Here is a 26,123-nt window from a genome sequence, read left to right as displayed (position 1 = left end):
AGCGAGGACCCTTTGTGATGGGCCTGGTCACCTCTTCAGTTCAGTTTAGTTCAGTTGCTCAGTTGTGTCCTGCTCTTTGCGACCCCATGAACCGCAGCACGCCAGGCTTCCCTGTCCATCACCAAGTCCTGGAGCTTGCTCAGACTCATGTCCATTGAGTGGATGATGCCATCCAACCATCTCATCCTCTGTTGTCCCCTTCTCCTCCCGCCCTCAATCTTTCCCAGCATCAGGGTCTTTTCCAAGGAGTCTGTTATTCCCATCAGGTGGCCAAAGTATTGGAGTTTCAGCTTCAGAATCAATCCGTCCAGTGAATATTCAGGACTGATTTCCTTTAGGATGGACTGGTTGGATCTCCTTGCAGCCCAAGGGACTCTCAAGAGTCTTCTCCAACCCCACAGTTCAAAAGTATCAATTCTTTGGCACTCAGCTTTCTTTAGAGTCCAACTCTCACATCCATACATGACTACTGGAAAAACCATAGCTTTGACTCGATGGACCTTTGTTGGCAAAGTAACGTCTCTACTTTTTAATATGCTGTCTAGCTTGGTCATAGCTTTTCTTCCAAGGTGCAAGTGTCTTTTAATTTCATGGCTCCCCCAGTTTATCTGGTCTGTAATTTTAGATCCTGTGAAATTAGGTTACCTGGAAGAGGTACACCTAAAACCTGGTGACCTTCCAAAACGTACATGAGTGTTCTCTCCTGCCTCTGCACTGTTTTCATGGTTTAGTAAGTTGTCTGAACACTGCATTGTCCTTTTGTGAAGATGACAGCACATAATTGGGTGTATTAACTGCCACTTTTAAGGGAAAATGGGGAAATTGCATTATGGTCTAATTTTTATTTCTTGTTTATTTCTTCCTTAAGCCTGGCTTGGGTTTGGGTGGGTAATTCTCTGAAATCTCAAAAACAGGGTTTTCTTTTGAAATATGTTGTTTGGAGAGAGGCTTTTAATTTCATCCCTGCCTTTGTCTCTTTAACTGTTTTTAGCTGTGGACGTGGTGGTTTATTGAGCTCAGAGGTAATCGCATGTTTGCTTAGTTGGGAGAAGGCCAAACCTCTGTTAATTTTTTGTTTCCCTGAGATTGACCGGTAAAAAGTTAGGGTTTATTTTGTTTTGTGTGGTTTCTTTTTGTTGTTAAAGTATCTTTGGAAATTACAGGATACAGGTTACACAAAGCTCTTAACAAAGCTTGCCTGAAATAAAAGCGGATCTGAGTTTCCGCCAAGCTTACTCCTAAGCCTGTCGTGGCCTTTGCACCTTTTAACATGGTTGCGTCTTGGCTGTTGCTCTTTGCAGGTTCATGAGTGGCATTTTGGACAGGGAGCCTGGTGTGGGAGCCCAGAGCCTGTTTCCTGAACTGCCGTCGTCCCAGCCCCACGAGCGTCCGGGAAGGTCTGTGGGTGCCCCCCCGTGCCAGCCCAGGGGAGGCAGCCCTGGAAACCGTTCTCAAGAACTTTTGCCCGAGGTGTAAAAGACTCCAGCCCCGCAAAGATGCTGAAACAGATCCTGTCGGAGATGTACATAGATCCTGATCTGCTGGCAGAGCTGAACGAGGAACAGAAACAGATCCTGTTCTTCAAGATGAGGGAGGAGCAGATCCGCCGCTGGAAAGAAAGAGAAGCAGCGATGGAAAAACAGGAGTCCTTGCCAGTGAAACCCAGACCAAAGAAAGGTAAGCGGAGCTCGCTTCTCCCGGGAGCCCACGCGGCGGGCTGCCTCCCCGCTCATTTTCACGTTTCACACTGGTCAGCCGCTAGCTGGGTTCGAGATCCGGTTTGGCAGCTGGACCCTGAGTGTTACTGAGCTTTTCATGGTGCAGCTGATCAACCTGAAGTGTCCATGCTTGTGCAAGTACACGTGCACACACGTGCACAAGTACACAGACACACACACGAGCGGCAATACTCTGGAGTGATGAGGCTGAGAGCAGGTGTCTTTCTCGAAACCGGACTGACCTTAAGCTGCAGTAAAAAGTCACGTGGAGGTGGACTCGAGGGGCATGCAGGAAGGGTCCACCTCCTCTTGTCCCAGATGCCTGGTGTTCTGCTGTGCTGGGCTTAGTCGTAGTCGCTCAGTCGTGTACAACAGTTTGCAAGCCTGCCAGGTTCCTCTGTCCATGGGGATTCTCCAGGCAAGAATACTGGAGTGAGTAGCCTATGCCTTCTCCAGGGGAGCTTCCCGACCCAGGAATCCAACCAGGGTCTCCTGCATTGCAGGCGGATTCTTTACCAATTGAGCTACCAGGGAAGCCCCTGGTATTCGGCCACCAGCATGCAAAGTCTTTACATCAGCCTCTCTCTAGAAATGCTGTTTCCATCCCGTGGACTCTGAGAGATATTTCTTTGAGTTTTCTGTTTTTAGGGACATTCACTTTCAAGATGCAAATACTACTAAAAGGAAAAAAGTCATAATGCTAATTTTTTTAGTGTGAGTTCACCTTTCAGATGTACTACCTCTTCCCGGCCCAAGGAATCCCTGGTAGCTTGGCCGCGTCTTTGGGAGAAGGAATTCCTTGTACATCAGGGTTATGGGGTATACGCACAGACACACAGGAAAGCCCGCGTTAGTGCACACACACCCCTCCACACACTTTCTGTTATGGACGAATACCTATGTTGTTGGGGAAAAAAAAAAAAACAGTTTCCAAGGTCACTTACAGAGCGTCATTCAAAGATCAATTTCTCTTCATTTTTCATTAAGCCTGGAAAAAGAAATGTGATAAAACCATTCAGGGTTTCAAAGATTGAGAAAATTAATCTCCCTTGTATGCTACAGACTCAAAAGGAAGTCAGTTGAGTGACCTTTTCCTTGCACTATCTTTTATTAAAACCTTTTTCCAATTAAGGTTTTACAGTGATATGGAAATAAATGTGAGTACTTCATTTATTATTATTATTATCACCAATAGCAGCTATTTATTAAACCCCTGTTTTGTCAGACACCACGCAAAGCACTTTTACATACATTGCATGTCATCTTCACGATATTTCTCCAAAACAGGTATCAGTGGTCCTGTTTTAAACATGGCGAAGAGCAGTAATAAATGCAAGGTCACACCCCAGTTGGTACCCAGGTCTACTGGGCTTCACAGTACTCTGCACTCTCCAAGGACATCCTTGGTTTTGCTTCTAGCGGTAACATGTCCAAATGGAAGCATGAGCCTGTATCTTTCTGATCTGGCTTCTCCATTTCCTTGCACCCTTTGGTCTGAGTTAACCAAGTATAACGGGGCTTCCTGGCACCATATTTGTTGTGAACGTGACACGCAGACGTGGCGGGTGACTGCGAAGACTTGGGACGCAGAAGGGCTCTGTCCCCTGGAATCAGTGGCCTGGAGCTCTTTGAGACACTTTGGATTTCTCACGTTTGCTGAGCTGGTCTCCTCCTGGTGATGTAAGATGAAGTTCTTTGCTCAAATTCTTCCTTTGTGGTCTGTAGGTTTTCCCCTTTCGTCTCTTTAAATGTATCATGCGACTCCCTTCTGTCCTTCAGAAGAATCAGCTGCTGGCCTTATGGGACTTCCCTCGTCTGTTATTTGTTGCTTCTCCCATGCTACGTGTTCAGTCGCTCCAGTCGTGTCCGACTCTTTGCGACCCCATGGACTGTAGCTCACCAGGCTCCTCTGTCCCTGGGATTCTCCAGGCCAGAATACTGGAGTGGGTTGCCATGCCCTCCTCCAGGAGATCTTCCCCACCCAGGGATCAAACCCACATCTCTCTTGCGTCTCCTGCATTGGCAAGTGGGTTCTTTAATATATCACCACCTGGGAAGCTTTTCCCTTGCTGCTTTTAATATTCTCCCTTTATTTTTTGTGATTTTAATTACAGTGAGTCTTGGTATGTTTCTCTTTGGGTTCATCCTGTATGGCAGTGGTCCCCAACCTTTTTGGAAGCAGGGACTGGTTGTAGGGAAGACAGTTTTTCTGCGGATGGGGATGGTGGGGGGTGGTAATGTGAGTGAGGGGGAGCAATTGCAGCCTGGGAGTTGGGGATCCCTGCTGTTTGGAACTATGTGCATTTCCTGGGCTGGGGTGACTATTTCCTTTCTCAGGCTAGGGAAGTTTTCAGTTATTATGGCCTCAAATATTTTCTCAGGCTCATTCTGTCTCTTTTTCTTCTGGGCCCCTATAATGCTAATATTAGTGCCTTGATGTTATCCTCGAGGTCTCTTGATCTGTCCTCACTTCTTTTCATCCTTTTTTCTGCTCAGCAGCAGTGATTTCCATGCCTCCATCTTCCAGCTCACTGATGCACTCTTCTGTATCATTTAGTCTACTATTGATTCCTTCTGGTGTATTTTTCATTTTAGTGATTGTATTCTCCTTCTCTGTGTGTTCTTTATATTTTCTGACTCTTTGTTTAAAAATTCCACCTTCTTGCTCTGTGCATACCTGCTGTCCTCCTGAGTTCTTTCATCATCTTTACAAGCACTGCCCTGAGCTCTTTCTTGGGTAGAAAGCTTATCTCCACTTCATTTAGTTCTTCTGGGGTTTTGTCATCTTCTTTCATCTGGAACGTGTTCCTCTGCTGCCTCGTTTTTTTTTAAATTTTTTTTCTAAGTTGTTATTTGTATTTTTCTGTATGTGGTAGGTTAGTTACATTTCTTGACCTTAAAGAAGGGGCCCCTCTGAAGATGTTCTGTGTGTCTCAGCAGCCCTCACCCCTCTAGACGCTTAAGCCGTACGCTCTCCAGATTTTCCCTAAGAGGTCTGCACGGGCCCTTCCGTTGTGGGAGGCTGAGCCCGTGGGCCATCAGCTGGCTTGGTTGGCTCTTACATCAGTTGATTCTCAGGCTCTGCCTTGCTGAAGGCCGCTGGCTGTTGGTTAGATGGATCTGGTCACAAAGCGACTGGTTGAGGAATCCTAGGGGGCCCAGGGGCTAGTTGTGGTAGCTCACCAGTAGGTGGAATCAGGATCCCAAGGACTCCGGGGAGGTTGCCCTGCCCATGGACAGGGGAACTGAGGTCCTGGGGGTAGCGCTGGATTATTGGTGGGCAGAGTCGGGTCATGGAGTCTGGTCACAGGGCCCAGGATCCCAGAACTCATTTCAAATCGTTGGGCGGGGGTGGGGTGGAGGGTGGGGGGCTGGTTCCCGACACAGTTGGGTTTGGCGTCTGGGGTGTCCTGAAGCTTGTGGTGGCCTCTAGTGGGCAGGGGCCGGGGCCTGGCTGGTCCCTGGGGAGGGCCTGCCCTGCTGTGGGTGGCCTGGATCTGCAGGCTGTGTGATGGTAGCTCTCTTGCCTTTGGTGTCTGCCCCGGTTGGTGAGGCTGGTCTGGAGACCAGTGCCGGCTTCCTGGAGGCAAGGGCCAGTGTCTGCCCGCTGGCGTGTGGGGTTAGGTCTTGACCCTCTCGTGGGCTCAGCAAAGTCCAGAGGCGTGTCTGGAGTCAGCTGTGGGCTCAGGAAGTCCTTAGGGCCTGCTCATGGCTGCAGCTGCGTTCCTACCCAGTTAGTCGTTTGGCCCGAGGCCTCTCAGCACGGGTTGCCTGTGGGCTGTTGGGTGGGGCCAGGTCTTGGCACTAATGAGCCAAGATGGCAGCTGCCAGCAGCCATGTCCTCACGATAGAAGGTCCGCAAATATGAATCCTCCAGGATTCATGGTCTCAGGGTGACCTGTAGCCACCCCCGCCTCCCTGGCAGACGCTCCAAAGCCGACAGATAGGTCTTGCCCAGACTCCTGTGAAATGACTGCTTTTCACCCTGGGTCCTGGTGTGTGTGAGATTTCGTGTGTGCCCTTTTAAGAGTGAAGTCTCTATTTCCCCCACTCCTGTGGGACTCCCAAAGTTAAACCCCGGTGGCCTGAAGGCAATGGCACCCCACTCCAGTACTCTTGCCTGGAAAATCCCATGGACGGAGGAGCCTGGTAGGCTGCTGTCCATGGGGTCGCTAAGAGTCGGACATGACTGAGCGACTTCACTTTCACTTTTCACTTTCAGGCATTGGAGGAGGAAATGGCAGCCCACTCCAGTGTTTTTGCCTGGAGAATCCCAGGGACGGCGGAGCCTGGTGGGCTGCCGTCTATGGGGTCGCACAGAGTCGGACACGACTGAAGCGACTTAGCAGCAGCAGCAGGCCTTCAAAGCCAAATGTTCTGGGGGCTCATCTTCCCAGATGAGTAGGACCCCTGGGTTGGGGAGCCTGACCTGGGGCTCAGAACTCTCCCTCCGGTGGGAGAAGCTCCAGTCTGTGGGTCGCCCACCTTGGGGTATCTGTCTCACTGTGGTGTCTGTCTCATCGTGGTTCCTTTTCTATGTTTTTGGTTGGAGAAGATCTTTTCTTGTAGGTTCTGGTCTTTTACATGGATGGTTTTCCTGCAGATAGTTGCGATTTTGGTGTGCTCAGGAGACGAGGTGAGCTCAGGGCCTTTCTGCCCCATCATCTTGCCCAGTCTCCTGTTGATTTTTTAATAGGATGACTAGAAAATGCATAATTACAGGCGGCGCTCCCATTGGACAGCACTGCCCTAGACTTTGTAAACGTGGCCCCAAGCAGTGCCGGTTGAGCTGCTGGCATGTCAGACCCTGAACTCTCAGGTCTATCATCTCACGAAATCATCACAGCCAAGCCTGGAACTGAGTTACTTTCACATTTCACAGGTGAGGAAGGGGAGACGGAGGGACCTTAACTGACTTGCCCAGGGCAGCAGGACCCTGAGCCTGACTCTCCCGCAGCTGGCACTGTTAACAAATGCTGCCCCTCGTTCAGCCTGCCTGGCGCTTCGAGCTGACCTGGAGCTTGGTATCAGTTGCCGTTGTCTGCAGGAGCCCTGCACATGACTGAGCGTGTGCTTGTGTGGGTGTCTTCCCATGGAGCCTTTATTCCGTAAGTTTTTTTTTCTGGTCATGCACACAGAGGAGGTCTTTACTTGGTAGAGGCTGCCCAGCAATAGACACCTCTCCAGCTGGTGGGAACTTCTCGCAAGAAGCCAGGCTCTGGTCACTATGGGGGGTGACAGACGCTCCGTGTGCACCCGTGGAACAGGCTGGGGCTTGTGAAATTTCCCTTGTGGATTCTCAGACGAGCTCCTTTATGCAGAGCCTCCCCTTTTCAATGAAATGACGACAGAGCCCTGGTGTGAGCCATCTGCCGGGTCTGCTTCCTCCCCGCCCCTCCCTCCTGACCCAGCACAGTGACCTCGCTGCTGGATTCGGTGCTCAGCTCGGTTGATTCCTCAGCCGGGTCTCACCCTGTGAGTTGCTTCTGGGTCTCCTCGTGTCGTGGTCTCTGGCTGACTCCATGGCTGTCTTCTTTCACGTCTCTGCCTGACCCGGAATACCTGCATTCCCAGGGGAGCCTCACTCTGCCCTGGTGGTTGGCAAGCTTCAGGCGGGACAGAGGGTCCCTTAAACTCCGTGGGAAGCTCACTGAAAGCTGGGACCAGGAGAATCTACACAGGGGACATTTGCTGCAGTTTCTCAATGTTGACAGATTCCCTGAGCCTCGTTCACACACTCCCCGACTAGGTTATCCCCGACTAGGTTAAGGTCAGGGTCTCTGTACTCCCTCCCTGGGGCACCTCTTCTCTTTATGGAATCTCACAGCTGTATTTCGAAACCAGACCTCTTATCTGAGCATTGGTCTCATGTCAGTTACCCAACGAGCATCTCCGCTCAGAAGACCCTTGTGCCCTTGATGCAAAGCCAGGTTCTTCGGCATCATCCCAGCTCTCCCCTCTGCCCCCGAGGCCTGCTCCTGCCTCTGTCTCCACCATGATCTGCGGCCCGCTTTCCTTTGAGTCACCAAAGCCGGAAGCCTGGGAGTCCCCTGGTTACTCCCAGTCTCAGCACACTCCCATCGCTCCATCCCATGGAGGTTCTCCCTACCACCCTGCAGGTCTGTTAGCAAGTGCCAGGCAGAAACCTTGTGTTGATGCCATTTCATTTAATCTTTGTAAGAATCCAGGGAGGTGAACATGGCCCGCCACCTGATTCTTACAGATAAGGAAACAGAGAAAGTGACGTGGGCAGGTCACCGGTGGAGTCCGGGTTTGAACGGCAGATCTGAGTCTGCTCTGAGCCGCCGATCCCAGCCCGCTCTGGGCTCACTCTGGGCTGGATAGTGTGATGGCCTTGGTCTCACGTGTTGAGTGCTGGACTCGGATGCCCACTCGGATGCTCCCTCTCACCCCCTGGAGCCGTGGGCCAGCCAGCCTCCCCCCGAGTCGCCTACTCGCTTGTCTGTGCCACCACCTGCTGTCCGGGACGGTGGCGCTCTGTGGGTTCCCCAGCTCCCTTTCTGTCCCTTCTGTCTCTAGAATAAATATTTTCAAAGTTTTAAAACACAGGCTCGCAGAATTATTACCCGCACTACCTTCGGGGAAGTCTCCGTAGGACTGGGCCTTACTGTGCTAAATTCCTTCAGTCGTGTCCCGATTCTTTTGCGACCCCAGGGACTGTAGCCCTCCAGGCTCCTCTGTCCATGGGGATTCTCCAGGCCCTGGAATGGGTTGCCATGCCCTCCTCCAGGGGATCTTCCCGACCCAGGGATCGAACCCGCATCTCCTGCGGCTCCTGTATTGCCGGCAGATTCTTCACTGCGGAGCCAGCAGGGAAGCCCAGGACTGGGCCTTGGTCTTCATGGAACCACACGTGGGGCTGGCGCTGTCCTGATCTGCAGGGCCGAGACGGCAACCCCGTGCCCAGCTCGCTCAGCAGAGCCCAGCAAACACTCATTTCCTGCCATTCTTGAGGGTGGATTTCCTGTTTTTGCTCTCAAAGGTGTTTCAGTCTGGACAGTGCGTCAGAGGTGGCTCTAAACACAGGTTTTACTGCCTCACCGGCAGGTAAGGAATTCTGGTCCTATTGCACCAGCTCTACGATCCCAGACAAGGAACTTACCTTCCCGGAGCCTCGGTTTCCTCGTGGCCGAGTAGGGTTACTAACAGCCTTGGTGATGCTCTATGTATTTCAAGGCAGACCTGGCACGGGCATCGGTCAGAAGGAACGCGGCCGTAGCACCCAAATCCCAGAGGCCCTGCCAGCTAGGCATTTGCCCTCTGGTTTCTGGGTCAGAGGTGGATGACTGTGAGGAGCGGCCAGAGCGGTGGGCAGTTCCTGGGGCGTTGCGAGTTCAGGCAGCATGTGGACGCTGCAGCCCAGGGTCAGCGGACGTCCCCTGTGTGCCCAGGAGTGGGGTTTCTGGGTCATATGGTAGCTTTAGTTTTTTAAGGAACCTCCATACTCTTTTCCATAGTGGTTGCACCAACTTTGGTTCCCACCAACAGTGTAGGCGGGTTTCCCTTTCTCCGCACCCTCTCACCATTTATTATTTGTAATCTTAGATGATGGCTGTTCTGACCAGTGTGAGGTGACACCTTATCGTAGTTCTGATTTGCATTTCTGTAATAATTAGTGATGTTGAGCATCTCTTCATGTACCTGTTGGCCGTGTGGGTATCTTCTTTGGAAAACCATCTATTTAAGGTCTCTGCTCACAGTTTGACTGGGTGGTATTTTGTTTCTGGTATTGAGCTGTATGAGCTGTTCGTTTATTTTGGAAATTAAGCCTCGTTGGTCACACTGTCTATAAATATTTTCCCCCAATCCATAGGGTGTCTTTTCATTTTGTTGATGGTTTTCCTTTGCTGTGCAAAAGCTTCTCCGTTTGATTAGGTCCCATTTGTTTATTTTTGCTTTTATTTCTTTTGCCTTGGGAGACCGAGCTAGGAAAATAGTTATGATTTATGTCAGAGAATGTTTTGTCTGTGTTCACTTCTGGGAGTTTTGTGGTTCTCTGACAATTGTGGACTCCTGGTTGGTCCGTCAGACCAAGAACATGGAATTAATCCTTTTTGAGCATTTGTGTGTGAGTTCAGACTCATCCCCTCTGTTTTATCAAAGAGGAAACTCGGACTGGAGAAATAAAGTGCTGTAAACATTGGGATTTGGGTACAGCTTTCTGGAGTTATGCAACACAGGCCCTCCATGTAAACCCCTTCACCGGGCGTCCAGGGCCTGGGCAGGTGGGCTCCCGCTCCCCGTGTGACCTCAGCCCACAGCCAGGCGGCTCCTCAAGCCTCACAGCTCTGGCGGAGACCCCGGTTCCACGTGGCCCCTCACCGGTTCCCGTCCCTGGGTTTCGGTCATGCTGTTCCTCGTGTCCAGAACCAAAGCCACTCTGATCTCTGCCTAAATTCCATACCCAGCCTCCCCAGCTGAACGCCAGGAACTTCTTGTTTCTTCTCTGTCCTTTCGAAGCCCCCTGCCTTCTCTGAATCCTCGTTGGACATAATCTCTCCTGGTCACAGAGTATGTCCCCCTGCCCACCCGCCCCTATCTCTAGAAATTTAACACCCCTCCTTCAGCCAGGTGGGTCAGACTGTAAAAAATCCACCTGCAAGGTAGGAAACACAGGTTTGATCCCTGGCTTGGGAAGATCCCCTGGAGAAGGGAATGGCAACCCACTCCAGTAATCTTGCCTGGAAAATCCCATGGACAGAGGAGCCTGGCAGGCCACAGTCCATGTGGTTGCAAAGAGTCAGACACAACTGAGTGACTAACATCATCGTCTCAGTCCTGCTACTTTCGTAATTAACCAGTGGTTCAGCTCCTGCCTCCTTTAGCTGGAACGTGAGTCCCTGGGAGCCAGGACTGGTCTGTCTTGTTTGCAAGTGTCTGCAGCGCATCCACCTCAGGGCCTGGCACGAAGCAGACAGGCAGCGAAGTTCAAGTCGGTGACCTGCCGCCCTGCCCCCCTCTCCCAGGCCCTGGTGACCTGCAGGAGGGTGTCTCACCCCGTGCACCCCGCAGCACCCAGCTCTGCACCCCGCCAGCCTTAGGGACGCTGCGGGAATGTCGTGGGAGACAGCCCTCCCTGTCTTAGCATGAAGCCGAGGGCGTCAGGGCAACCCCCCTCCCTGGGTTCAGGGAGCTGTGTGGGCCCCCAAGGACCCCAGAGTCTTTGCCCCGGCCGTTAGAGCAGAGACTCCCATCAGGGATGCTATCTGACACGTCCAATAACTCCCTTCCTTCTTGCCCCAAAGCCGCCATCTCTTGTGCCTCCCCCACCCCCTCAGAGGTACGGGGGCTCTGTCCTCCCCTTGGCTGCCACTCCCCTTTGCTTCTCAGCCCCTCCTGTGTTCGTAGGGTTTCTGGATTCCTCTCCCCCAGAGCAGGGCCTCCCCCGACGGTAGTCATGCACCCGAGTGCCCTGCGTTATGCTCCGGGACACAGTTTGGGGGGAGTGTGTGTTGCTGTCCCATCCCGCCTCCCCTGGCTCTCGGCCACGCCGTCTCCGACCACCTCCCTCCTGCTGCCAGAACTGTTGGCAGAGGGTTGTCAGGTGAAGACCGAGAGGTGGACACAGTGGGAACATTCTCAGCTGCCCCAGAGCAGGCAGTACAGGGGCTTTGTGAGGGATGCCAGCGTCCCACAGTGAAGGAACCTGTGGGCATCTCCTCAACGAGCCGGAGCTGACCCGGCCTCCCTGCCCAGGGCCCACCTGAGACTGACCTGCCCTCATACCTGCGTCCACCTCTGAGCACAGACTGTTTGACTCCTCCCTGCCCCCCCAGTATCCTATTTATTGTTAATAATTTCATTTACTTGCTTTCTGACTGTGCGGGGTCTTCATTGCTGCATGGGCTTTTCTCTAGTTGCGGTGCGTGTTCTCATTGCAGCGGCTTCTCTAGTTGCAGTTCCCGGGCGCAAAGCTGCAGGCTCAAGACCTGTGGGCCACGGGCTTGGTTGCTCCCCGGCATGGGGGGGGTCTTCCCAGCCCCGGGATCGAACCCGTGTCTCCTGCATTGGCAGGTGGATTCTTTACCCCTGAGCCCCCAGGGACACCGTGACTGTCCTACTGAGAACCTTATCCCCAGAGCATCCCTGCAGTCCTGAGGATGGAAGGCGCCCAGAGGAAGAGCTAGGCTGGCCCCAAGTGGCCACGTCCTGAGTCCACAGCAGGACGCTGGTCCTCCATCCACTGGACGGAGATTCTTTCGTAGGAAGCTGGCCTCTGCTTCCCGCAACCCTTCCCCAGCCTGGCCTGCGTTCCAGCAGCCACCCCCGTCACACACTCAGCAGCGCTGGTGAGCATGTGTCCTCGGGCTCAGGCTTCTGGACGAGAATGAGCTGAGGACCCTCACGGCCCTGGTGAGTCCCCTCCGGGACCTTCAGACTTAGGACTGTCCCCCCTCCGACTTCTCCAGGGGATGGCCCACCATCCCAGGTGTCAGGGAGCCTGATGCTCCCGTCGGAGGAGCAGGAATTAGAAAGTAAACACAGCGACCAGCAGGGAACGGGGCTATTCTAGGAGCTTCCCCACGTCTCCCACTCCGGGCGCGTCGTCTCTCACGGCTGATGGGAGTCTCTCAGCTGCCACGTCCGTCCACAGCACAGAGGAGCGGTTGCACCCACCTCTGCCGAGCGCTGTCGTGTGTCAGACACCCGGGGACGTGCCCCCACGGCTGCCTCCCCCCACGGCTGTCCTCCGGAGTGGATGTTAGCGTTCCCGTTGTGTGGACAAGCAACTGAGGCTTGGGAGATTAAATGATTTGTCCAAATTGTACGGCTAAGTGGCAGGGCTAGGGTTTAAAGCAAAGCTGGTGTGACTCTAAAATGCACGCCTTGGACCCAGCAGTGAATCCTAGGAAGATGGTGGACACGCCATCCCTAGAGCAGCTGGGTTGCAGGGAGATTCTTAGGCTTCAGAGGTTCACGTGTCTGATGTTGGCTCCGTTACCCTAGAGATAACGCAGACAGTGGTCTTCCCATCTCGGATCTTCACTTATTGAAAGGGCATGTGCAGAACCCACACTCATCATGATTTAAAACAGACAATCCAGCCACCGCCTTGGAAGGGGCTGCTTGCTCAGAGCACATTGGACGTGCTTCGATTCATCTGATCTTTAAATACTTGAACGGTGGAAAACCTCCTAACCCACGACCAAAGATACTTGTTCAAACCAAATTCTTGTTTTGCTTGCAGACAACAGCAAATCTGTTCACTGGAAACTGGGAGCCGACAAGGAGGTCTGGGTCTGGGTGATGGGTGAACACCACCTGGACAAACCATACGACATGATCTGTGATGAGATCCTCGCGGAGAGGGCGAGGCTGAAGGCCGAACAGGAGACGCAGGAGCTCAGGTGTGGACCTGCGGGGCCGGGAGGGCCCAGTCAGGCTGGAGGGGCAGTCGTGCTTCTTGGCTGGTAGAGCCTGCGGGAGGGCCAGGTGGGACTCGAGGGCACGTGGTGGCATCCAGTTTCTGGAAAGTTCTCCCTTCTAACCTTGGGGGACCCCCTTCACTCACGACCCCACCACATCGGCTGTCCTGCATCCCCACTGGGATATTGTGGATGAGGTTCCCCGTGACCCTGGGCTTCCCTAACGTTGAGCAAGAGCAGCGTAGTTGCGGGAGAGAGTGAGGCTCCAGGACCCCCTCGGGCTTCAGGTTCCAGGGCGGCCTCTGAGGAAAGCAGGCCCGAGGGGGGTCTGTCCATGCCGGGCTCTCAGGGACGGACCGGGAGCTTGCAGTCCAGGAGGAGAAACGGGTGGCCACGCAGGCTGTGTGTGCGCTGTGACTCAGGCCAGGCAGGGGCTCCCATCCTGATCCTAGGGGGAGAACCTGGAAAGGTAAGTAGTTTTCCAGCTTGCAGGAGGTCAGGTGGGAAAAGGCAGGCAGGAAGTCATCAGGACCCCGATAGAGTGTATTTGATGTGTGGGATGATGGTGAATCGTTCTGAGTGTTTGGGGTGCACGTGGGTGATGGGGGTCGGGGTCTCACGTGCCTCGAAGGCCAGGTTTAGGACTCTGGGTCTTATTCTGTAGACAGTGAGGAGGTGCTGGGTGAGGAAGTGACATAATCAGCTGCAGACACAGGAAGATCACGTGGGTGGCAGACTCGGGGCAGGGCGTGGGTCCCCTCTGCCGGGTGCTAGGGTGGCTTCTGGGCCCCCCGCCCCGAGTGTGGGCAGCCCTGCACGAGAGGAGACACAGGAGCAGACAGGGGGCCTCTGTCCCACGCCCCAGGGCTGTGACTTCACAGCGGTAGGTGGGCGCACAGGATAAAAACGGGACTCTGCTGCCGAGGACGCGAAGGCTGCGTGCTCTGTTCTGCTCTGTTCTGTTCCTGAACAGAAGGAAGGCTGTTCAGCTTCTGATTCGGGAGCCGGGCAGACCTGGATTCCAGTCCTGGCCGCTGCCGGGCCTTGGATGCGGGATAACGGTTATCCTGAGCCTCTTTTAGCAAAGCCAGGATGACCGCACCGTCCCCGCAGGGCTGCTATGAGGACTTGGTTCACGTCTTTAAATGCCTCGCACGGGCTCAGCCTGCCGTCAGCGCTGTTCACATCGTTTGAACGTGACATCCACTTGGGGGAAAGCTTGTCTTTTTACTGCAGGGTGTGTTTTGATAATTCCACGTTTGCTTCTCTTCAGAAAAGCTCAGCCCGGAGAGCTCAGCAGCAGCTCGAAACCAAAGCCGCCGTCCTCCGAGGGGCGGGCGCCCGGGAACGTGCGGGAGAAGGCGGCGGAGGCGGGGACGCCGGGCCGAGGCTGCAGGCCGGCTGCGCCGCTCGCGGAGCAGAAAGCGCCCGTGAGTCCTTCACGTCTGTAAAGTGTGCGGAGCTTCGCGGGGAGACAGAGGTGTCGGGGCCCCAGGGCGTCAGGATCCTCACTGGGCTTTTCTGGGGAAGGTTCCTCCAGCTTGAAGGCCCTGCGGTTATTCCTTAGGGGGATGGACTCACCTGCTTCTTCAGAAACAACAGAGAGCCCCTCTGCATGAGAGGAGGCATGAGGAGAGAACTCTAAATAGAACACTGTGCATCCTTAAGACATCCCCAGGGTTACTTTTTCCTGTTACATTTTTCTGTAACGGGTCTGCAGGGTCTTTCTCGAAGGGCCGGCTGGTGGACGGCGGAGCTCCTGCTCCCGTGGCCTCCGGGACTGGCGTGGACAGACCGCGGCCAACTCTCCTCACCAGGGCGGGCAGGGCCGGGTCTGCCGCTTAAGGCTGCGGTTTGCTGGGCCTGGAACACCGGCTCCTCTGGGATCTAGACTGTGTCCTCATGAGTAGCCCCCGCTTCACCCCAATGATGGAGTGAAGGGTGGATGGGGCCGGACAGGGAGCGTCTTGGGGGCGACCTGTTGTGCAAGAACGGTTGGCAGTTGTCAATGATTTTTGAGCAAGGGGCTGCCCTGACCCCTTTTGTTGAGGACGAAGCGTCGGGGCCCGTTGGTTTCATGGGGTCTGCCTGGGTTGTGGGATGGCTGTTGTCCTCCACACAACAAGAGTTCTGTCCTTGGAGCTAGAATGAATTCTCTGAGGTGTCAGATGGTTTACAAGAGCTCAAACGCAATTTGCTTCTGGGATTATGCTTTGGAAGAATAATAAAACTAGATGATGAGGTTATCTCTTCTGCCAAGAACTTAATTACCCGGAGGGCTAGCAGGGGATTTGCAGCGGCCTGGCTTCTGCAAGGGTTCCAGCCTTCTTGTGCTGTATGTGCTCTCTACTAGGAGAGTGTTGAGCAGGGATGGGGGGGGGTACATGGAGGAGAAGACCCCAAGATGGACTGATTTACTCGTTCAGTGAACAAGTGCCGTTATGTCCCAGGACTGAGATCACACTGCAGGAGTGAAAATAGGAATCACTGCTGTTGTGGACTTCATAACTGAGGAAGCAAAAGAGACTTCACATAAAGTGTCATTTCAAGCGGAAGCAGTGGTCCAAGGACCGGGGCGTGTTTCTGTGCTCTTAGCCCAGGGACGTGAGCATCACCAGGGCGGGCAGAACGGCTCTGCAGGGGACTCGGAGCTGGAGGTGACCACACAGGGCGCCTGGGGCTGGAGGTTCCCACAGAGAGACCGCTGGGCAGGGCTGTGTGGCTGGGGAGGCTGGCGCGCAGAGGCAGTGATGGAGTGAAGGGTGGTGGGGCCAGACGGGGAGGGTCTTGGGGGCGACCTGTTGTGCAAGAACAGTTGCCAGTTGTCAATGATTTCTGAGCAAGGGGCTGACCTGAGCAGATTCTTTTCAGAGGAACTGACCATTCTTGCATCAGAGTAGGTCTTGCATTCTTGCATCAGATCAAGGTGTCTAGCACAGGTTTCCAAGCTTGGACGCCTGGGGCATGAGGGTATCATCAGCATAAACAGGAACCAAACGCTGGAGGAGTTGCTGTTTGTTTTTTTTTTAATGAAGGATAATTGCTTTACCAGATTGTGTCGGTTTCTGCCAGGCATCAGCATGCATGAGCTATAAAGACTAGTCTGAGGCTGGTTTAGAAACATCAAGGATTTCTCATGCTCATTGAGGTGGAGATGTAAGTTGATTTTATATGTGCGCTTAGTTGCCAAGTCATGTCCGACTCTTTGGGACCTGTGGACTGTAAGCCCATCAGGCTCCTCTGTCCATGGGATTCTCCAAGCAGGAATCCTGGAGTGGGTTGCCATTTCTTTCTCCAGGGGATCTTCCCCACCCAGGGATTGAACCCAGATCTGCATTGCAGGCAGATTCCTTACCATCTGAGCTGCCAGGGAAGCTGATTTTATATAAAAGAATAAAATCCACACATTTTGATTTAGAGTTTGCAAAGCTTTTTCTCATGGAATTATTTCATTTTACGACATGAGTGTGATTTCTGTGTGGCACATGCACAAACTAACGCCCGAAGAGACTAATCTGCCCCTGAATCTCTGAAAGTCCTTGTTTTCATATATCTGCTTTGACTCCCACTCCCGTCATAATTCCAACGTACAGATTCGTTGTCTTCTCCAGATCTGCTCCTTGGGAAAGAACTCTGGTGAGAGACCGAGACAATGAGTGTTTCCAAAATGCAGTCCAGACTTGCGCTGTAAGGATTTCTGTGTTGCGGCCGTAACTTAACCATCGTTGTTCAGTTGCTAAGTCGTGCCTGACTCTTTGTGATCCCATGGATTGCATCACACCGGGCTTCCCTGTCCTTCACTATCTCCCAGAGTTCTCTCAGATTGATGTCCACTGAATGAGTGTTGCTATTTAACCGTCTCATCCTCTGCCACATTCTTCTCCTTTTGCCTTCAATCTTCCCCAGCATCAGGGTCTTTTCCAATGAGTTGGCTCTTTGCATCAGGTGACCAAATTATTGAAGCTTCAGCATCAGTCCTTCCAGTAAATATTCAGGGTTGATTTCCTTTAGGATTGACTTATTTGATCTTGCAGTCTAAGGGACTCTCAAGAGTTTTCTCCAGCACCACAATTTGAAAGCATCAGTTCTTTGGTGCTCAGCCTTTTTTGTGGTTCAGCTTTCACATCTGTATATGACTCCTGGAAAAACCATAGCTCTGACTATAGGAACCTTTGTTGGCAAAGTGATGTCTGCTTTTTAATACACTGTCTAGATTTGTCATAGCTTTTCTCCTAAGGAGCAATCGTCTTTTAATTTCATGGCTGCAGTCCCTGTCTGCAGTGATTTTGGAGCCCAAGAAAATATATAAATTTAACCATAGTATCTATCAATAAAAAGATATTGTCATGTCTTTAAAATTTCATTGTCTACACAAGGCCTAAAATTTATTATGAAAAGAAAATCTATCAAGCATTTTTACTGAAGTCTGTGATCATAATGCTTATCTGAATAACCATGGGAGGATTTAAAGAACAGTCGATTTTCCAGAACCATAAAAAGCTCCAAACTTTGGTCACCTGGGTGAGAAGAGCTGACCCACTGGAAAAGACCCTCATGCTGGGAAAGATGGAGGACAGCAGGAAAAGGGGATGACACAGGATGAGATGGTTGGATGGCATCACCGGCTCAGTGGACAAGAATCTGAGCAAACTCCGGGAGACAGTGGCGGACAGGGAAGCCTGGTGTGCTGCAGTCCATGGGGTCACCAAGAGTCGGACACGACTTAGCGGCTGAACAATGGAAATGGACTGGGTCTCTTCATTTGTACCCGCCAGTGCCTTTTCAGCTCTGCCCTGATTGTCTTATGAAAGTATGGAGGTGGCAGGCATGGTGGAAGACATGTAGTCTGGGGCCTCTTCGGGCCTGTGTAGGACTCAGCGCAAATCCCACTGTTAATCCTTCATTATCCACTCTCTTTGAAAATGAAAGTGCTAGTCGCTCAGTTGTGTCCAGCTCTTTGCAACCGCATGGACTGTAGCCTGTCAGGCTGCTCTGTCCATGGGATTCTTGTGGCAAGAATACTGGAGTGAATTGCTATTTCCTCCTCCAGGGGAATCTTCCCATCCCAGGGATTGAACCTGGGTCTCCTGCATTGCAGGTGGATTCTTTACCTTCTAAGCCACCAGAGAAGCCCCATCTGCTCTCTTTACCCACTAATATTTTGAATAAGATGAAATCATCTTAAGAGGATGCCAAGAGGTGGAAACAGCACATCCTAAGGGTGTAGCCAGGATCCCGGGATATTCTTTGGTGAAAAGGCAGGTTTGCTTTTGTGCGGGTAGCTGGGGCGATCGTGGCTGGGGTGAGGAATTTGGTCCTTTCCGTGCAGGCATCCCTGGACAGCTGCTGGAGGACTTGGCTTCAGGATCCCACTCCATCCTCAGAGCCGCCCTCTGGGATGTGAAACCGGGTGTGTTCTCAGAGTGGAGGGGGCAGGCCCGTGGCTGGGCGGGGCCTGTGTTAGAGGCGGGGCTCCGCCCTCTTCTGCTGGGGACAAACCGGCTGCACCCTCACCATCACACCCTGGGGATTCGAGGTTTTGCTTTTCTTCCTCCTAGAGCAGGAATGCTTTAGATCCAGATGTTGTTGGCTTTCAAGTTAAACAGTAGACTTTCTTCTGTAAGCAAACAGGGAGAAAGAGAAAGGGGAGGGAGTGAGCAGGGAGTGGAAGGCAGATCCAGGTGGCATCCTCACAGCTGACAACCCAGCCCTGCTGCTGCCTCGGCCAGACCGCGTGGTGTCTACCTGCGCCTGGCAGCGCTGAGTCTGTGAGACCTGGCTTCTCCCGAGTGCTGGCAGACAAATCTCAGAACCTCTTGGAGCCTCCGTCTTCTCCTCCATAAAAACTGGAGATTAAAAATTGTGGTTGTTCAGTCGCTAAGTTGTGACCGACTCTTTGGCGACCCCATGGACTGTAGCCCGCCAGGCTCCTCCGTCCATGGGCTTCTGGGCAAGAATACTGGAGTGGGTTGCCATTCCCTTCTCCAGGGGATCTTCCCAACCCAGGGATCGAATTCACGTTTCCTGCATTGGCAGACAGATTCTTTATCCCTGAGCCACCATGGAAGCCCCGGGAATTAAAAATACCTGCCTTTTTTTTTGAGCCCCAGAAATTAAAAGCATACCTTTCCGTCCCTGGTGACTCAGCTGGTAAAGAATCCACCTTCAGTATGGGAGACCTGGGTTCGATCCCTGGGTTGGGAAGATACCCTGGAGGAGGGAAAGGCTACCCACTCCAATATTCTGGCCTGGAGAATTCCACGGGCTGTATAGTCCGTGGGGTCACAAAGAGTGGGACGTGACTGAGCAACTTTGACTTTTACTGCCCACCACACCCTGAAGGCGGAGGGCTCAGCAGTACTGGCCTGCCCTCCGTTATCCAAATCCCTGGGCAAGATGCGTTTTAGATTTCCGATTTTTTCAGACTTTATAAGAGAAATGCTGTGTCTGTACTGTGTAATATGTGTGTCCCTAGTAGGGCTTAGTTACACCCCAATCAAGGAGGGTAAATACTGTCAATGGACTCATGGTAGGCCAGGTCACGTTTTCTCCTCAGGATAAGTTGTGTACATTCAGAACTTGCTGGATTTCAGAACTGGTAATAAGGGATTGTGGACTTGGCATAGACTTCTGTGCGATGGTAACATAATGAGAGCAAACATGGTAAATGTACTCAGAAGAACTGGGCTTTCATTCTCACTGTGTCTGCAGGATTTTGTTTTTCCTTATCTGTAAAGTGAGAGGCTTCTTCCCCCCAGTATTTGAAAAATATAACTTTTTAATGTACATGTACCCAAATCACTGGTGGCTCAGATGGTAAAGCGTCTGCTTGCAATGCGAGAGACCAGGGTTCGATCCCTGGGTCAGGAAGATCCCCTGGAGAAGGAAATGGCAACCCACTCCAGTACTCTTGCCTGTTAAATTCCATGGACGGAGGAGCCTGGTAGGCTACAGTCCATGGGGTCAAGAAGAGTCGGACATGTAGTATTTATCTTTATTAGCAATAATTTTTTTTTTTTTTTACTATATGAGCATGTGTTAATCATCCAAAAGCTATCCATCCATCCATCCATTCATCCATCTGACCTGCCTCCCTACTTATCCACCCATCTATTTACATAAACTAATATACATTGTATTGACTAGTTACTTAATAGCATCACATAGTACATTTTATAATGACTGACTAGTCTACTTTGGATATTTTTAGTGTAAATGCAAATGTTTACATTTGATTTTTATTAAATCAAGTTCACCCATAACAAATTCCCTTTTAGAAAATTACCTCATGACTACAAATTTAAAGATTACAAGCAAATTTAAAAATTAAGATCCTGAAAAATTATTTTAAGTGCACAAGGATGGATTAGAACAAGACATATTTTTGAAATGCTTGCCTTCTGAGGGATCCTCTGGAGGAGGAGATGGCACCCCACTCCAGTATTCTTGCCCGGAGAATCCCATGGACAGAGGAGCCTGGCAGGCCTCAGTCCACGGGGTGGCCAAGAGCTGGACACGAGTGAGTGAGCACACTCTGAGGGAAACATATGCAGATCCAGTTGACAGGCGTTTAAATGGTCTGTCGTCACAGAGCACGAGACTGCACCTACGCCTGCACCTGCACAGACATCACCAATGGATAGCAGCTCTCCCCGCAGCCAGGGCCCATTCCTCCTTGTGCTCTGTCTTCACAGACATCACCAATGGATCGCAGCTCTCCTCCCCGCAGCCAGGGCCCCTTCCTCCTTGTGCCCTTCCTCACAGACATCACCAATGGATCGCAGCTCTCCTCCCCGCAGCCAGGGCCCCTTCCTCCTTGTGCCCTGTCCTCACAGACATCACTAATGGATCACAGCTCTCCTCCCCACAGGCAGGGCCCCTTCCTCCTTGTGACCTGTCCTCACAGACATCACTAATGGATCGCAGCTCTCCTCCCCACAGCCAGGGGCCCCCTCCTCCTTGTGCCTTGTCTGCACAGACATCACCAATGGATCACAGCTCTCCTCCCTGCAGCCAGGGCCTCCTCCTCCTTGTGCCCTGTCCTCACAAGACATCACTAATGGATTGCAGCTCTCCTCCCCTGTCCGCAGATGCTCTGTTTGCAGAGAGAAATCCGCACGAGTTTCATTTCAGCTCTAAATACTCACGATCCTAAACAACACTCGTGCCTGTGTGGCCTGAACGTGAATATCCTCTCAGGTCTCTGTAGCTGTTAAAGACGGTGTCTGTGCAGTTTCACCGGTAAATCATGTCCCCGGGACTGGACGTTGACATCTGAGCGGGAATTGGGCAGGGGCGTGAGGTTCAAACCCAGCAGTGCAGTGCGAGGTTAACCCGGCCTCCTCTCTGGAAATAAAGTAGAAATTACCTCCTCCCTAGTCAACTGACTGTCGTATTCTGAGCTTTCCCCACAGCCCTCCACCCCCAGGCTCAAACCCGTATCTCTTTGCCTACCTGGGCGTAGTTAATCTCCTTACATACAAAAAATGTAGAGACCTGTACCCTTCCTTCCGTGGAACCAGAGCAGTGAACAGCCCAATCTTTAGGTCTGCAACTGGATCGTTCTGTACCAATGGAACAATGCCTTATTTTAGACCTTCGTCTGCAGGTGGCTTTATCCAAGGAGATGTCTTATAGAACAATGCAAGATTTGCCTCAGTTCTGAGGGTGGAGACTATCTGCTTTGTCCTTATAAGAAGCAAGTCTAGGGGATTTCAGGAGAATTGTCTGATCCCTGCTTCAGGATTTAGAAAACTTGGGGTCCAATATCTTTATCACTCAAGATAATCTTTACAAAATGTTTTTTTAAGAATATATTTATGTTAGCTTAAAATTTTCATTTTAATAAATGGATAGCCAAAAGTAAGAGTGGCTGATTAAATACCAGATTCCTTGAAACCATAGAGCTGACACAATAGAAGACTGCTGGTCTGGGAATGGGGGTTCCCCCCTTTGAAGCAGCTCTGTCATGCTAGAGGAGTAAATAAGGATTTATTTATTCCATAAATAAGGGTTCCATAAAATAAGGATTAAATTAGCAATGTTGGTTCTTTACAAAGGAAGCTGAAAAAGTATGCAGATGCTTTGCTAGTCTTACCTCCTGGAAGCAGCAAGAACTGTCCCCTGAAGTCCTTCAGTTACAAGATGCTGTTCTCACCACGAGCACAGCCATGGTCCTTGTCATTTTTCAGAGAGGGTGGAGGCAGGTGGAGGCTGTGTGCCTTGCGCAGTTGACAAGGCAGAAAAGATGCCTCGATCAGAGCTGACTGCACGGCATTTATTCTGAAAGCTGTTGCCTTCTGCAGAGTACCTGCCCTCCCCTTATTCTTGGCAGTGGTGACAGCACTTGGGAGACTCAGAACTGATGGTCTGCTTAACATTTAGTGAGAGCGTTGTGGTTCTCGGTGGAGGACAGCAAACACTCCAGCATTGCTCAGAGTCTGTCGCTGACCGGGAGGTGATGATAAATATCCGAACTTAGCTGTCACCCAGCCAGGTTCTGAGACAGGCAGGTTGGGAAGCAGAGGCCATTTTCAGGCAGAGACAAGTCTGATGGGGACTTAATCGGAGCCTGAGAAAATGGCAGGAGCTACACCGTGCGAACAGGCACCCTCCCCGGGGGAGTTTAGGTAGAACCAGGAGCCCCCCTCTGCTGAGCAGAGACCCTTAGGGACCCCCCATGTTGGCAGCCTCCCATCCCCCCAAAGCAGTCAGTGTTTAACCCCTTCCTGCAGGAGAATATGGCAGGAAGCAGGACAGGCCTGAATGTGGTCGGGAGAGGGGTGGCTGGGTGCTAATCCAAAGGTAAGCCCTTGTGTGTGTCTGCGACGGGTGATTTATAAGCTGGGGACTGACTCTCCGTCAGTAGACCGACTGTCCTTGCCCCAAAGAGGACCTCGAATAAAACCATCTGCTCACTTTTAGATTTTATTTCCAGAGAATTACTTGTTTTTACAGAAATGGCCTTCATAGTGGACCATATTACAAAACAGGAGATTAAAAAAAAAGTTAAAACACAAACATCTGGAATTCAAAGTATTCCAAAAAAAGAGATAAAGACTTTGAAGCTAGCATATTAAAAAATCCTTGAGCAAGACTCTTCCCTGTCATATGTTGTATCTTCTTTAACCACATGGAGCTGGAGATGAGACTGCTTGCCTTTCCACTCCTATGGTGCACACACACACACACACACACACACACACACACTCCTCCCACACTGCCCAAGGCTCTGGTACCTGCTTTTGCACCTGTCATTTCACTAAAGCAACCGATGAAAGAACATGCCACTAAAATATGCACTTTGACTGTGAAGTTGGCCTTGAAAAGGTCTGGTGTCCAGCTGTGTTTTGAGGTGTTACTCTGACTCACAGGTGACGTTCCCCTCCATTGAGAGCAGTGAAGCAGTACCTGTAAGATGATGTTCAGACATGATGAAAGCCTTCTTCTCAGGTTTCCCTGCCTCCTTCCCTCCCTCGTCCCTCCCAGAGCAAAGTTGTTAAGCTTGCTGTCTGCTCGGTCACCAGTAATTCTCTGAAGCTGGATTTCGGTAAAGAAGAGTCTCTTCGTAAAGAAGAGACTCAGAAACAAGATGTTGCGATCAGACCACTTGGACAGGATGGAAAAGAAAATGCTTGGCTTTTCCTCTTGGACTCCTGCCCGTCTCGAGGCGCTGATGTCTGGCACCCAGAGTTTGGGGTTGTCTGTGGCACAGGCTTTCTATTGAGAGTGAAAAGTAGGACTTCTCCGGCTCAGTGGGAAAGGGTCGCCCTGCCAAGCAGGAGACACGGGTTCAATCCCTGATGCGGGAAGATACCACATGCGGAGGAGCATCTGAGTCCACGCACCACGCCTCCTGAGCCGGCGCCCCAGCGCCCGGGGCTGCAGCTGCTGACTCCCGCATGCCCTGGGGCCTGCACTCTGAAATGAGAGGCCTCCACGGTGAGGAGCCCACATACTGCACCTGGAGAGTAGCCCGCACTCGCCGCAACCAGAGAAAAGCTTGTGCAGCCACGAAGACCCAGCACAGCCATAAAGAAATAAAATTATAAAAGAAGAGTGAAAAGTAGCATTAGCATAGCTCCCTCGGTGTTAACCTTGGAGGGTAGTATGCGGGTGGAGAGCCCGCCTCCTCCGAGGGGTAGATGCCCTGTGCCAGGGCTTGGTGGAGCCCTCGCGGGGCAGCTGGCTCTAGTCTGCCCCCGGCTGGACTAGCAATGAGGAAACCACTGCAAATAGGAAGGGAAATGTACTCCTGAAATGCAAGTGGAATTTTGAGGGTTGAGTTGGGTGTGAACAAAAAAGAGATAAAATCCCAAACCACTAACCATGTCCGTTGATGTCTTCCCTCCTAGGCTACAGGAAGGAAGCATTTCAGTATTATTTTTTGTGAGAAAGTATTGAGTATTCCAAGTAAAAACAGTTGAGGAATTAAGTGGGACCATTTTATTAACTCAAGAGTGGAGCCATAATCAGAGTTACACAGTTTCCCAAGTAGAGTTTGTATAATTGTAATAAAATTTCATGGTAGTTTGTAGAATAAAATTTTGTATAAGCTAGATTCACAGACTCCTAAGCCCTTGAAATTAAAAAGTGAAAATGTTAGTTGCCACGTCATGTCCAACTCTTTGCGACCCCATGAACTGTAGCCAGCCAAGCTCTTTGTCCTTTGGGTTTTCCAGGCAAGAATACTGGAGTGGATTGCCATTCCCTTCTCCAGGGGATCTTCCTGACCCAGGGATCGAACCTGGATCTCTTGCATTACAGGCAAATTCTTTATCATCTGAGCCACCAGGGAAGCCCCAAAAGCCATTTAAGCTGTTGGAGTTGTAAAAGAAGTATGTTATATAAAGAACTTAATATAAAGTGAATTACAAAAGAGAGGGATAGTTCTGGTGTTGAGAGTTGTACGTAATCATGCCGGGCTGTGCCGGTGATGCTGGCGTTGATTCATTTATCCGCCTCACTGGGAGAGCATATGTTGGGGAGAAAGATGCAGACCCCGAGTCAGAGGACCTCTCTGGGGCTCAGTTTCCTGGTCTGAAAAATGGAGGTGAAGTAGCTGCAAATCACGGGGTTAGATGTGAGAATCAGATGAAATGACATACAACAGAGGTGTTTTGTAAATTATAGACAGACGTCTATACTTTGTCTATTGTCTAGTATTATTATTATTCTTGTCTACTGTCTATTATTATTTTTTAAAAATCATTTTACTCATTTATTTTAGGCTGTATTGGCCTTGATCGCTGCTCGAGCTTTTCTCTGGTTGCGGTGCTTGGGCTCAGGATTTGTGCTCCCACGCTCTGGAGCACAAGCGCAATAATTATGGCTCATGGATTTTGTTGCTCTGGGGCATGTGGGATCTTCCTGGATCAGGGATCAAACCCGTGTCTCCTGCGTTGGCAGGCAGATTCTTCACCGCTGAGCCACCAGGGAAGCCCCAAGTTTCTATTATTATTTATTGGTGGGTTCCTATTTTATTTTATGTCAAGACTTCCCAAATGAACCACGTTTTGAAGGCTCTGACTACTCTCTTAATAAACAATTCTTTATTACTATCCTTATGTATATTGTATTTATATTATAATAAATATATAAATATTCATGGTAATATATTTAAATGTAAGAGGGGCCTCTGAGACGCTTTCATATCTGAAGCTCGCTGCCCTAATAACACTGACTAGCTCTGATAATTGTGTTTCCGAGGATGTTACTTTCCAGTCCTGCTGTCTGCACATTGCTTGGAAGAGTCGTGGGTGAGGAGTGATGCAGGTGAGCAGATCTTCATGTAGCATGACTGTTCCATGCTCAGCTCTGCTCAAAGTAAACTCAGACACTAGAGACGAAGGGCTTCCCAAGTGACGCTTATGGTAGAGAACCCTCCTGCCAGTTCAGGAGACGTAAGAGACTCGGGTTCAGTCCCTGGGTCAGGAAGATCCCCTGGAGGAGGGCATGGCAACCCACTCCAGTATTCTTGCCTGGAGAATCCCCACAGACAGAGGAGCCTGGCCAGCCA

General features: G+C 51.3%; 1 protein-coding gene across 2 annotated transcripts in view; it reads left to right on the top strand.

Annotated features, from left to right (window-relative positions):
• The window catches only part of SH2D4A (SH2 domain containing 4A), a 62,884-nt gene that overhangs the window by 4,688 nt on the left and 32,073 nt on the right, over positions 1-26,123 (top strand). For both annotated transcript variants that reach the window (XM_065947209.1, XM_065947207.1), the window contains exons 2-4: positions 1,302-1,677; positions 12,928-13,087; positions 14,379-14,535. In XM_065947209.1, the coding sequence (XP_065803281.1) occupies positions 1,497-1,677; positions 12,928-13,087; positions 14,379-14,535 (498 nt within the window). In that variant the 5' untranslated portion in view covers positions 1,302-1,496. The remainder of the gene's footprint in view (positions 1-1,301; positions 1,678-12,927; positions 13,088-14,378; positions 14,536-26,123) is intronic.

This window comes from Muntiacus reevesi, chromosome 10 (assembly GCF_963930625.1).
Source record: "Muntiacus reevesi chromosome 10, mMunRee1.1, whole genome shotgun sequence".
In the NCBI taxonomy this organism is placed as follows: domain Eukaryota; kingdom Metazoa; phylum Chordata; class Mammalia; order Artiodactyla; family Cervidae; genus Muntiacus; species Muntiacus reevesi.
This window is presented reverse-complemented; position numbering and strand designations above follow the sequence as displayed.